General features: G+C 41.0%; 1 protein-coding gene across 6 annotated transcripts in view; it reads right to left on the bottom strand.

The window, feature by feature from the left end:
* Positions 1-14,725, bottom strand: part of DACH2 (dachshund family transcription factor 2) — a 284,826-nt gene that overhangs the window by 120,301 nt on the left and 149,800 nt on the right. For all 6 annotated transcript variants that reach the window (XM_088151649.1, XM_088151653.1, XM_088151651.1 and 3 more), the window contains exon 2: positions 12,380-12,495. In XM_088151649.1, the coding sequence (XP_088007775.1) occupies positions 12,380-12,495 (116 nt within the window). The remainder of the gene's footprint in view (positions 1-12,379; positions 12,496-14,725) is intronic.

Genomic DNA, 14,725 nt, shown 5'->3' with positions numbered 1-14,725 from the left:
TATCATGGAGAGAGAGATTTTTCTCCAGCCTGGCTGGAACCAACTTGCATTTGGCCTTCTTCTTCCCAAAGCACCTCATTTGTTACCATTCCATTTGGTCACTTGGAAGGAGGAACTTCCTCTAAGGTTTAGCCTCCATGATTGCTGATCCACATCCACAGGACCACAATACTTTTTTTTTTTTTAAAAGAATTTTTTTGAAAAATTGGCCTAACTGCACAATATTTCAGGATCTTCATGGGAGATATAAGAGACCATTGAAAGCTCGCAAGATTTGGAAATCACTTGAAATTTAGAGCATTTTATATATTTTTTTCTTTAATGTACTATTATTTTTTATTTATTCACTTATTTAATTGCTAATACCCAGCACCTGAAAGGTTGCCAAGCTTTGATTTCCTTCTGTTCACAAACTCCCCCCAACACCCACTTTCTCTCCCCTCCTGCTATTATATGCTGTTCTTCTAAACTGCCTTGAGTACAATAGCAGAAAAGAACAATAAATAAAATGAAAGAAATAAAACATTACAACAGTATACTCTATCTGAGATATTACCCCTTTTCCACTGGATCTCATATTTTCTCTTTATTCTGTTCTTTCAAAACAAAACCATCCCGCCTCCTCTTTAAGAGTATGTTCTCGCTTATGTAGGTCATCCCCACATTTGGGTGATGAATAAATTGGCAGTGACAGGTCCTTTGATATTTTAGCATGGCTTCCCACAGATGGAACACATCCAAAGGCCAGGGTGCTGACCAATTCACATTTGCTAAATAGATCAACTGAAATAAACATAATAAATGCAATAGATTTAAAAAAAAAAAAAAGTCTAATGAAAGGACACCATTTCACGCTAGTTGAAGACTTGACTTATAGGAAGTGGCAGTTCTCATGGCCCTCAGACGGCAGTTGGCTTTGCCACTTGACCATTGGACAGATTCACTTCAGTGACCAGAAGAGGAAATTTTCTGCCTGATTTCAGGGTAATTTAGTCACCTGCTCCATGATAACCACAGCCAAGTCAACAGCACTTGGCTGAACACCAAAGGTGTGTGTCGATGCACGGAGGAGTCGTTTTTGCATATGGGAGATGAACTATTGAGATGTTAATGACAGTGGAATACAGCCCAATTTTTTGCAGCTTTCCTGGTACACATTCTCTCTGTTTGGAAGACAATGGTTCCATTTGCTCCCTTAAAGCTGGTTTAGGCAGCCATGAGCTAGAGGACTGGAGCTGAAAAGGGCTTAACAGTCTACGAGCCTCTTCTCTTTCCCTTGACAAAGACAGCATTCCAACCATTCTTTCTCCAGAACTCAAAGAATGGCCGACTCCCACAGAGAGCAGATGTTCCATTAAATGTAGCTAGCAAAGTACATAGGCCCAAATGACATGTACAAACCAGCCAGTTGGAGGAGATGTGTGTGTGTGTGTGTTAACAGGTCTTCTTTACCCTACCTATCTTACCCTATCCAACCTAACTATATGCAGTCCCACAAGGAAAGACTGGAATTTGAGTGTGCTTAATCTAGAACTGATGACAGAGAGGCTGGCCATGACCATTACTGAGCATTATCTTAGCCACAGTGAGCCTGCTAAAGCAGCCATTTTGTGAAAGCCCTTATAACACGCTTTCAAATCTCCAAGTGCGTCTACTGGCTCAAAAAACTTGCCTCCTTCTGACACAGTTTGTTTTCCCAGCTATGGATCACCAGATGTGCCTGGACCCAAATTCTCATTATCTGCACCTAACAAGACAATGCGAATGACTATAGCAGAATGTCCCATTTAAAACAGAAGTTATCCAGGGGACTGACCTCGGAAAGATTGTGTGTTTGTCTGCTGTGCTTCTTTCTTGATGTCTTTACTTCCCTCTTTCCACTTTAAAATCTAACTTCAACTTAACTGCTATTGAGTTTTCATGTTTTAAAATATGTACAAATATTTCAATAAAAATAGCCCAAGTAAAGCTTCAGGTTTGTTGGAATCATGCTAAATGCACTGTATTGAATTTTCTGTTTCCAGTCAAGTATTTCAATTCAATTGGTTCTGGGTGATTGGAAAAGTTCTTCAGGTATTTATAGTTCAAAGCTAACATACTCATTTGACAAAATGAAATGCTGCATGAGATTTTCAGAATTTGTGGAAGTTTTCCCGTTCAACTTTTCTTCAGAACATTCAATTTATTGGTGTCCCCCTAAGACTCAGTAGAATGACAAAATAACCCATTTCACCCACTTCTGGGTAGCAGATCTGCTGGTGCACCATGTGCTAACCGTCAGCTGTTAAATATTTGAAATAAAACACATATGGATCTCTCACCTAAGGATTGACTAGGAATGGAGACACCCCAGATCATCTAGCTGTTTCTCCAGGAGTTTGGGCCAGGAGATTAGTCTAGCTTTGTTGTTGTTATCGCTGCTGCTGCTGTGTTTCTATAACTGGAAGATGTCATTTACCTGGGGCACCATGGGTTATTGTTTTAATTGTTGGGTTTTAATCTTGGTATGCTGCTCAGACTCACTGTCGTGAGATGAACGTCCATATAAATTATTTAAATAAATGCCTACTCTCAACCATGGAAGTTCGTTGAGTGACTTTCAACCAGCTTCTCTCAGTGCAACCTATCTCCCGAGGAGGATGTTGTAGAAATAAATCTGGAAATGTGAGTACTTTCTGCACAGCCCTGCCCACCTACAGAAAAGGTATCAGTCTAATCAATAATTTGCTCAAAACATATAGTTGACAACTGGTAATGTTTGGATGCAATTTCCATAATAGATTTCCCAAAAGGAAATACAGAAATATCTGCATTAAGCCATATCTCTTCTCCAGACGCTCCATTTGATCCTCCCTCCCACTTGTTTTCTGTTTCCCCCCAATATCAGTATGCTGTGTCCAGTCAGGTTCATTCTGTGTTTCCCCCCCACTAAAGATTTATCAAAGTTTTACTTTGTACATCTGCAAATGTTGCAGTTCTTCAAAGCACGCGGCTACACTTCGGATGGCGCTGTATTGGCTAAGATTGAGTTATAGATGTTTATTTTTGTGGTAACTTTCTCCTATAGTGATTTCAGATTACGGGTGAAGGTGGCCAGAGATGGGAGGGGGTTCAATATATATACTTTTCTCTGTTCACCTTCATTACCTGAAAACCTCATCTAATCAAATCCCAAATTAATCAACCACTTTCTCTGTTTCTACTGCTCACTCTCGGCTGAAAAACAAGGTAAACCAAGAGCTGCAATCACCCCATCCCATTACAAACATGCCTCTATGTGAGCCTTATGGAAAAATAGGAAAGCTCTACATGTAAGCAACAGAAAATTATTTATTTATTTATTTGTATTTCAAATTTGTCACCGCCCATCTCACTACAGAATGACTCTGGGCAGTTTATTAGAGGCAACCATGGTTTTCCTTCACTCTATATGCCTCTCCCTGTGCTGAAGGTCCCTATCTGAACCAGAAAGTTTTCGTACTCAATGCTTTATTCCAGGAAACACAGCCATTTAAAGAGGCTCTTTAAATTAGTTAAATCACACACTGTTCTCAACCAAAGTTCATTTTACACACGGTAAGTTGGATAAACCACAACAACTGGGTGGACACTACACACCAAGCTGAGTTGACACACTATGGTGACTGTGTGTACTTATCAAGCTAAGCCCCAAGAAAGCCTCATTTAGTTTATGAATCTAGGCAAATAAACCTGAATGCTGGTAGCAGCATGTACAATGATATCAACAAGGACGATGTAGATGAAGAATCTGCTTTCTCATTCATAGAACGACCTCATTTTTCTCACACCTGCATAGGACTATGGTTTCAACTCATTTTCTGTACATCTGTGCCTGCCTAATTTCAGCCATGTTCTCCAAAAATCAAAGTCCACGATCTACAATTCCTCATCTGATAATAAAAGAGAAAGGTGACCTTACCCAGTGTAATAAGTCACTGCAGAAATCTTCTTTCAACACATTTAAAGAATCTCACAAAGGTTAACTCCTCTTTGTTTTAGTGGAAGCTGCTCTCCATTTCTAAAATGGTATTGCCACCATTGTAACTCAACTTAGGAGAATAAGAGAACTTTGTATGCATTGGTAGCTGGTTACAGCTTTGGAGATTTATGTCCTGCCTTTCCTCTAGGACAGTGTCCAAACTTGGCCACTTTAAGATGAGTGGACTTCAACTCCCAGAATTCCCCAGCCAGCCATGCTGGCTGGGAATTCTGGGAGTTGAAGTCCACTCATCTTAAAGTGGCCAAGTTTGGACAACACTGCTCTAGGAGTTTGTAGTGCGACATGGACTGCTTTCCTCTCCTTTTTCTCACAACATGGGGCTGGACATGGCTGAAAAAGAGTGACCGGTCCAAATGAATTCTTCAACTGAATTAGAACTCACATTGCCTAGTCTTAGTCCAGCACTGTCACCACGACACCGCATTGATTTCTGTTTCTAACAATGGAGGCACGTTTTAGAACCCCTCAGTAATTCTTTTCCTAATCCTATTCTTATTAAGACGGTTCTTATTAGGACAGAATTAGTTTGTATATATATTTCGTGCCTTCAAATCAATGTCCAGCGACTGCCTGGACAAGTCCCTGCAGTTTTCTTGGCGAGATTTCAGGAGTGATTTGCCATTGCTCCTTCCTAGGGCTGAGAGAGAGTGACTGGCCCAAGGTCACCCAGCTGACTTCATGCCTCAGGCAGGACTAGAACTCCCAGTCTCCCAGTTTCTAGCCTGGTGCCTTCACCACTACATCAAACTGGCTCTCTGAGTAGTAGTAATAGTAATAAGTATATTGTTTATATTCTAATCAAAGTCCTTTGTAGGGTATATAGGATGCTCTACAGGCATCTTTTCAAACAGCTGCACTGAACGATCTCTAGCTATTTCAATCTCAATCAAGAATGTCAGGCAGGTTTCTCTCTCAGACCCTTCTATGACCCAAACGTCCAAAACACACTATTTGCTGCCACTGGTTTCCTTGGTTATACCTGCGTTTGCCATTTTTACCTCTCTCCGCAGCTGAATATTTTCCTTCTCTTCCTCTACTAATCAGAACTGGCATGGAAAGATGGTCGAGAGGCATTAGTCTGCCCTTCACCATCGCTGTAGAAAAGCAACTCATGCCTATATGAAATGGGCATTTCTTGTGTCACAACCCTATTTTTGTCATTTTGATGAATGGCCTGCATCTGGCTGACACCGCTGATGTGGCCATATTCTTACTAGCAATGTTTCCACCACTGGAAGAGCCTGACCCAGAATGTTTGGGGGCTATATTGGCAATACTCCACTATCCACAGTCCCCTTGGTCTACCACAACGAAAAGGCAACCGCCATGATTGAAACATGTGTAAATCACAGCAACAGCAACGATCTGGTTACTCTGGTTTGCCTCCGTGGCTGATTGCTTGTTTCGATAGGCTTTTGGGGGCAGAGAGAGGCAAGTGGGATAAAAATGTAAGATCAGAGAAATGGAGATTAGGGGAGCCTATAAATAAACTAGGAATCCTGGCATTCCGGGCAGGTTAGAACAAAGGTGAGCAATTTTTAGGGGACCAAGAATTGCACTTGACTTTTGTGCTATGCCTGGCAATAGGTAAGGCAAGGGCAATAATTCTGGACAGAAACTAATTTCATTTAATATAATCTCAAGTCAATAAAAATTAAACATAGTGAATACTTTCCATGTATTTAATATTTTCCCATATTAAAAAAAAAAAAAATTCGGTGGCACCTTTTGGAACAGCTTCAGGAGTTGCACCTAGGGGTCTCTGGGCTACCTCGTACCCAGCAGCACATTTTTGCACCAGTATCTAAAATCTTATCCCTAGGAATTACGATCCAGAGTGATTTCTGACTTCCCAAAAGTTCTGCGTGATGCAAACCACCTCTCTCATCTGCCCCACTATATTTTGGTTACTTAAGTCTGTCCTGAGGAAATAAATGCCTTTTATATAAACTACAAGACCTCTCACAATTCATAAATACATGGAATAATTACTTTCTGGGGAAGTAGGTCTAATCTAATTTACTGCATTTTTATAGAGTGGTAGACCAACTTCTTATTTGCAGCCTGTCGAAAAGGCAGCAAATTATGGCAAGCATAACATTAAATGCTGCACCATAAAGCAAATATTTATCTAATTTGGGATTCTGTACATCTTAAAGAGCATGATGGCTTGCTTTTCTTGTATCAAAAGCAAGTAAGTGCCTGCGTGATTCCTCTTAGTTGTACAGACTAAAGGGGGCATCACTATCAATCAAGCAATTCTAAAAGGTGCCTTTATCACTTAAGGTTTTGTATTATAATACCCAGCCTACATTCCAGTGGAGGAACCAAGATAATACCTTAAGAAGAGTCCAATGTCGGATGTAACATCATGCAATGAAGTCGGGTTATAACTGCTTTAAAATCACAATGATGCATTCAGAACAGAGCAATTGACCTTGGCTGATTCAGAAAGCTAAGAAGGATTGGTTCTTGATAATAATTTAATAGGAGACCATGTGGGAAAGGCCAAGAACTGTAGGTCAAGCCACTTCCATACTGTATTAAGAAAACTGCATGTATGGGTCCATGTAAGTTACCACATGACTCAAGGGTGACTTTTCTACTTAATCCACAACGCTGTTGTCTCTTTTCCAGTACAAACCACTACCACCAATGACCACAGTTCACACTAACCAACATTCTTTTTTCTCAGCCGTCTCACTATCTCATCCTGTATTACAGCTAATCTGAATCCCCAGTTACTTTTGATTAGAGCTCCTACCACCGTGGAACTTCTCTTTGACATTTTGATTCCAGATATCTGGAGATTTCAATGTAGGGAGAGGCTTTCCACAAAGTTTCAAAATAAGTATCAGCATGTAAGATGTTTTGGTTGATGCAAACTATCCTCCTTCACCGCAATAATGTTTAAGTGCTGTAGTTAATTGAAAAGAAAAGTAGGAGTCTTCTTAATTTATCTATGATATGGGAAAATCATCCTACACTCTTTGAGAATATGGTAAAACAGGTGGACAAGGATCCCCCCCCCCTTATTTAATCTTCCTTCCAGAGGGGGTAGTCATCTTAAATTCCCAAATCCTCCATTTACATAGATACAGTAAGATATTATTTATTTTGGGGGGATGGTTTGTATTTAGTGCATTTTTATGTTCATCTGCAGAAGCTTTCCTGTGTTATCACAGACCTTTTGGTATTTCAAAGACTACATTCACATAGCATACTATGTTATGGTTTGCTTAACCAATGTTTAATGAATAAACCACAAATGACTGAGACCACAAAGCCAATAAACCACAAGCTAAGTGTGTTTTATGAACTCAGCTAATGATAGCTCAGCTTCAGAGTTGTAGAAAACTAGAAAAATCTTCAACTGTGGAAACTTTACTGGTTAACTGCTGCCAATAAGCAATGATCGACATTCTTTTCACCCTAAATCAATATCCTTGCCAGGAAACTTGGTTATAGCAGGCAAGATAATGGCATGGCTCTTAGGTGAAGGCAACAGTGGGTATCTTAAACCAAAGTAAGTTAGAAGCATATGGCAAAGAAAGTAGCAGGAAACAGGACCATGGAGAGCTCCTAGTGAGACCTGATGGCTCGAATGTTTCTCCATAAGGGTAGCGCTCAAGACAACTGTAGAAAATCTACACAAATCAGCCAGAATATATATTGTGGTAAGCTAGTTCCCTTACTAGATTTTATAGACTCAGATTTGAGTGTCTGGAAAGATGGTGAACCCCAGCAGGCTTTTAAAACCGAAAACAAGGCCAGATCCTTGCCAAGAAGAGTAATGAATTAGAGACACAAGACCTCCCTTTGAAAAGTTCTTATTAGATTCTTCCATTGCTTAACGCAAAGACCAAGGCCTTGGGGGTGGGGAGTGTCATGGTAGCCAATAAAAACCCACTAGTCTCTTAACAGTAAAGTTAATAACCCTATTCCATAGTTGCTCCCCAGCATCTGATACTCAAGTTGCATATAACCTTTTTAATATTTGTATAATACTCTCAAGTCTGTACATATTTCTCATGTATTATCTGGTTGTAATCCTAATAAATGTCCCACAAAAGAAGTCACTATTACAATCATCCTTCTGCAGATGAGCCAAAGCTGACACTAAAATTTGTTATTTGCATATTCCAGCACAAACTGATTTGGTGCTTCTGTCCTGGATTAAGGTACAGATCAAATATTATTCCTCAGATTTTTCCTAATTTTTTAATCATCTTAAAGGAGGGCAGTTAAAATCTGCATTTTTATATTTATTAATCAATTAAATGTCATCAAGTTGGTGTTGATTCTTGGTGACCACATTTTTATTTAGAGAGAGTTTGGGAGAGAACATCTATCTTCTTCATGCAGATTCTTTAAAACTGCAGATTCCTGGAGAAATAAGATGGAATGGGCTTTAAAAAAACACGTGAAAATATCACAGGCAGGAAAGCAGACTGATTTATCCTACCTGAGAATACTTCTCTTACTAATCTTTTTCATCATTGAGAGTTGGTGAGAGAGATTCACTGTTCCACACTATAGCATGTACCTCATTTGTAGCTCTATCACATCCTAAGATTGTGCTGCAAAATTCAGTGAAAAAAAAATAACCCATTTTGGTAGCATTGCTCCAGTCTGTTTTCAGGTTTGGGGTGCTTTTCTCAGTGGGAATGAGACTGGCACACCTCCAGGAGTTCTCCTATTCCTGTCCCCATCCTTTAAACTTCCAAAAATAGACCAAACATATTCAATCCATCTTTCTGGTGTCATCAGTGTCACTAGATGGCCTCCTGAATCTCTTTAGAAGGTCAAGACTGTAGTGTGCCCCCCCCACCCCTCAAATATTGATTTACTTCAGCCCCCCAACCCTGAAGCAAATCAATATCTGCAAAAAAACAAAATGAAGCAAAACACGCTAACGGGTATCTGCATTTCAAAATGCAAAGCCTGCCTTACATTATTATGAAAAGGTAAAGAACCCAAAAGATATTAAATCATTTAGAACAGCTCAAAGCCGTGGTGCCAAGATTCTGAGTCATCAGGTTTATTGCAAGACAACAGAAGAGAAGATACAGAATCATGGAAACTGGATGTGTGTCTGTTGGCCCTCATTGATCAGTGAAAACATTAAGGCAGGTCCTCACTGTTGCTTTTGATCCTCTTTCTACCTGAGCCTTGGTTTAATGGGGAAGATCATACACTTGATACCACAAAGCATCTACCTATTCTTGTTCTACCCTATTCCAAAAACACCCATTTCCTTTCCCAGGCTCAGAGAATTCCATCAGAGCAATGAATATCCTGATACCAGAGATTAAGGACTTGGGAGAAAGGAGATGTTTTCAAATAAAACATCCAACCAAAATGTACCTTAAAGAGTGTAAGTTGCATCCTTAACTTGCAGGGCCATCACCTGAAATTTGCCCTCTCCAATTTAGCTTTAATGGACCAATGTCATAATGGCAGTTTGCAGACACAGATATTATACTCGTGATGTTTTCATTAACGGAGAATAATTTTAATAAATGCACTGGAAAAAAAAACATGTTTTTCTACAAGCCCTGCAAGGTGCTACTTGGAAGTTTATTTGCTGTAAAGTACAAGATCCTTCTCATTTCGGCTTAGTCCGAGGGCATGGCAGATGGAATGGAGGGTACTGAGGGATGTGCCATTTATCACAGTGACAGTGCACGGGTAACAATGATCCTTTGCCACAGGGGAAAAGCCAGGGTGGCAAAGCCAAGAGGAAGGAATAAAAAATCTGGACTTGTGGAATTGAGCAACATTGATGCTGCTTGTAACTTAATGATATTAATTTATTAGCTTTATACAGGTAGTCCCCAGGTTAAGAACGTCTGGTTTAAGGACGACCCATAGTTAAGAACAGAGCCTATTTTAGCAAAATTCAAGTTAAATACACAATGATTCAAGTTAAATACACAATAGTTTGAGTTTATTACACAATACTACTTCTACAGTGTTATACAATAATACTGTTCCGGCTTATGTACAAATTCGACTTACGGACAGACCTTAGGAACAGAACTTGTTCTTAAATTGGGGACTACCTGTACATTACAGCAGTTCACCACAAAATCGTCTTTGAAAACAATCTGTAACTGTTTCCATTCTTTAGACAGGAGGGAAGCAAAGCAAGAGCTTCTGAAGAGCTATGATTGGCCTCCACATTTAATAGGAGTGATTCTGAATCTCCGCATATGTGTGTGAGAGCGGCGGAGAGAGAAGCAGAACAAGAGACGGATGACTGATACCTTGTAACTGCCATGCGAAGGTTCTTTTCAAAATCAACGCTGCTTCATGCATTTACAAGGGTGTTTCGAGATTCATTGTTGACACGCATACATTGGCCATGCTTTTTGCGTCTGTTGTGGGAAACATCAATGTTAACAGTGATGTTTCCCACAGTGAAGTGTGGAGGCTTTTGAAGATGAAGACAGCACGGAAATGAAAGATGCATTGTGCTTCTTACTATTTCATCTGTATGCCAAGGAAAAGCTGCTTTGGTAGAACTGCGGAACGCCAGGCTATTGTTAATGGCCCAGGCTACAGTTTTGCAAAATGAATCCTCTGAGGTGTCCCCACTATGGTTTATTTTGGTATTCAAGGGTTTCAGCAGAGTGACAAAATGCGTATCATCTGCATCTTGGAATACTGTACATGTGAACATGTCAGTATGCAATTGGAGTTGCTGTGAAGCCTGATTCATAATCAGTCATCCTAAGTCACCACTGTTTCCTTTGGGCTTGCTCACCTGCCTTTGACAGCAGACATCCAGGCATGGAATAGTCCAAAACAGCCCGTGTGTGTGTGTGTGTGTGTTATTTTCTTTTGATGGACATCATAGCAATTTTGGTTAGTTAAGATTCACTGATATTGCTCATATTCACCAAGCGCCCTTCTTCTCAAGTAAGGAGGAGGAAAAGAGTTAACACAGGCCAAAGCAGGGTTCCATCCATGGAGAAAAAAGAGAGTTTGGTGTTGTGGTTAAGGTGCTGGACTTGGGTCCTCCCTTAGGGACGGAAGCTGCCTAGATGACCTTGGGCCACTCGCTCTACCTCAGCCCAACCCATTTCACAGGGTTGTTGTTGTAGGGGAAACAGAAGGAGGGAGTCTTATGTCTTCTGTCTTAAGTCCAAACCTTAGCCAACATACTACAGAGGTAAACAAGATGATGGGACTCGGAAGCAGTTTTATTTACATGTCCAACTGATTTGCACACTGCACTGGTTTTGCCTCTCTCAAAGCAATGCTATTTGGGTCCAATATACAACTGCTTTTGTGATCTCTGGGACAGTCTGCATGTCGGAGGTACTGACTGAATCCATTTTGGAAGATAAACTGAGGTTCTTAGGGTAACATTTCAAGGCATGTGCCCAATATTGGGAACTGCCACAACCGCCACACGCCAAGGTGACAACAGGAGAGTTTGTGTTGCAACAGATCCAAGTTGCAGGCAACTTGTGACTCAGTTGGCAGATGTATTGACAGTCCTGGTCCTACCATTAGACAAACTACCTCAGGCAGCAGATGCTGAAAGATGGTAGCAAGGTATTAGAGGAGAGAACAGAGCATCCGATGGCCGAGCTTGTACTTCCAAAGGGAGCATTCATGCACAGCAGAGGACGCTGCCCCACTGCTAAGAAAGCTTAAATTGCCAGTTTAGTCAGCTTTTATATATGAAATGGGAAGCACCAGTAACTTTGTCTTTGCTGCTAACAGCAATGTTCAGTGGATTGGCCCTGCTGAATAATCCTTACCCTACACCACACCAAACTCTCCATTCTGTAATCAAAGAAGAGGTCTATCAAGATGGACAACCCCCTGCAATCTACACTGCCCAGGTTTTCACAACACTCTTACCACTTTGCACTCCTGGTGCAAAATGCCATTCAAGTTTCTCACAACTATGAAGTGCTCTTTACCTCCTCTTCATTGGTTCCTATGATAGCTTCCGAGTAGGAAGAAAACAAGAGGACAGAGGAAAAAAAAATTTCCTTGGACACCACACTTCTGAGAGAGTACCCTTATAGTCTTCCAGGCTCTGAGATCAACCTTTCCCCATATCATATGACCAAGTATCTAATGGCACTTTCCCTTTAAGGAAATTACGATTAATGAAGAACTAAATTGCAAATCCATTAGGTTTTAGTCAGCTCAGCAACGCCACGTGGGGTGAGGGGCTGGGGAGAGGTTTCATGAATGCTCAAGAAATCCAATAATGTAACCTCTGGTAAAGCTTGAAAAAGCCCTGAAGGACAAGGCAGTTAGATCAATATTAGTTTATTTCAACTGCTGCACAGTATGAAGCGAGGGAGCGAATCATCCAAAGGATTTTATTACCTGTTGGGGAGATAAGCCCTGGTGATAAGAGGCCCGGGACTCCGTGGGGAAGCAGGCGCGTGTTCTCTTGTATCGCAACCCCCAGAGAGCGCTTGGGGGGTCTCCCCGGTCGTGAACTGTTGAAACAAAAGTGAAAATAAACTTTAAGTGCTCTTTTGTCAAAAGGATTTGCATCAGCAATGTACTTTGCATCGATTTTCTAAGGCCCTGACCAGCTTGGTCCTTTGGCTGGTTTCTGGTTTCTGCTTCCAGAATTTTAACTCTTTCTGTCCTCAGAAGTGACCTGTCATCACTTGTTACAAATTACCTGCAGCATTCTTAAGGTTTTGTTAAGGGGTGGAAAGAAAAATGTAAGTGACACCCCCTGTGAGCAAATAGAAAGACCAATTATTTCCCTACTCCTGGTGGTTAGAGGACTTCATGATGGTGTAACTGATTTTGAGTCTTCTAACAACCCTGTGAGGGAGGCTGAGATCATTCCCAAACACCCAGTGACCTCATTCATACATCATGCTAAGGCTGAAAAGGGCTCTTTGCTTTTGTCTTAGCATGATGTCTGAAGCTTTCTGCTACAGCTTAATCAGTTTCCATTTAAAATAAGGACTTGCAACCTGGTGGCCACAAGCTCTTTACCTGATTTTTTTTTTTTAAATTACTTTTTTTTTAAAAAATAAAGGGTTTGCCTGATTTACACTTAGGCCTTCTCTGGGTCTGAGTGAGGCCCACTCACATCCTTAGACTACAAAAACCATGGGTAGGTTCGGCTCTATGCTTTTTGCTTAGAAATGTCTCATTTGCTCTTCCCCCCTCAACAATAAGATGATGTTAATTCCTAGTTGTATTCTACCCCTCTGATAAATGCATGCGTTGTGACTGGCCACATCTTCCATGGAGCCATGCTCTCAAAATTCCAAGTGTGTTGACTTCTCTCCCACCCAAAAGATCTTTCTTGGCATTCCGTGTGATGCAGTCAATGAGATTTGTGAGCCAATGTGGATGTTGATAGTTTAAATCCTGGTCTCCTTACTCTGAGTCCAAACCATTTTGGGGAAACGTGACCATGATGGTCCTCCCATACTGTTATTGAGGGGGAAAATACCCCCTTTTTAGTAACTTCTCCTTCAACCAGCCAGCCCCCAGAAGATGTTCTGAGAGATCCATCCCATTGAATCAGAAAGGGCTTTATCTTCCTGACTATCCTGAGCACATGGATACATCAGTAAACAATGCCTTCATGAAACTTGGGTTAAAGAAGGTAAATGTTAACTCCTAATGTGCCTTTTAATGTGCTAGAATTATAACACAGTCAATTCACTGTGTAAGTTATGCTTTACCTTTGATAAAAGGAGCTGAACAACTGTTACAATGGTTCCCAGATCAGGATCACGCAGCTAAATGAGTACTTCTGGGGGTTGCCCTTCACTTCCCACCCCCAGAGCAGCAGCCGTCCTACTGACACCACAGATCTTTTAAAGGACATTGTACACTGGACCCCATTCCTAAAGTGATTACAGGTAATCCTTGCTTAATGACCGTTTGTTTAGCAACCATTCAAAGTTATGAGGGTGCTAAAAAAAGGGACTTAGGACTGGTGCCCAAAGTTACAGCTGTCGCAGCGCCTCCACAGTCACGTGATCGTGATCCAGGTGTTTGGCAATCAGCTCACACTTACAACAGTTGCAGTTTCTCAGGGTCACGTGATTCCCATTTGCAACCAACCCAGATGGCTTCTGGCAAGCAAAATCAATGGGGAACCACATGATTCACTTAATGACTGCCGCAAAAAGGTCATAAAATTGGGTCCGATCATGTGATGATTCACTTAATGACTGCATCACTTAGTGACCTGAATTCCAGTCCCAGTTGTGGTCATTAAGCAAGGACTACCTATTCAGCCATCTTTCTTTTTGATTTTTCAACCCCAGTAGCCCACTCTACAGACTGACTAGCGTTTCCCGTCAGTCTAAAGGACTTGACGAACCATGTCATTGCATCAAACTGTCACATTATTCAGTCTCAGGACTAATTATGAGCCTCAATCTGGAATATAAAAGAAAGGAAAATATACATGGCATCTGCCCACTCCTCAGAACATTAGGCAATGTATCACTCGTAGTAATAACATATGTTGGGTTGATATTCTCCACTAGACAAGTCAAATACAATATTACTAATGGTTAACAAAGCCACTGTGGTTGACTAAGTATACAATTGTTCTGTTTTCCCAACTTAGGCAATTCCCAGATGCATGGACCTCAATTTCCCAGCCAGCATGGCCATTGCTGAGAACTCTGGGATTTGAACGCCACACATCTGGAAGTTGTCCAAATTCACAAAACACTATCA

This window comes from Python bivittatus, unplaced genomic scaffold, assembly GCF_059951505.1.
Source record: "Python bivittatus isolate LINGU-HERP-01145 unplaced genomic scaffold, Pbiv_v1 ctg000670_np1212, whole genome shotgun sequence".
NCBI lineage: Eukaryota > Metazoa > Chordata > Lepidosauria > Squamata > Pythonidae > Python > Python bivittatus.
Note: the sequence above shows the minus strand (reverse complement) of the source record. Positions and strands in the feature narration are given on the sequence as shown.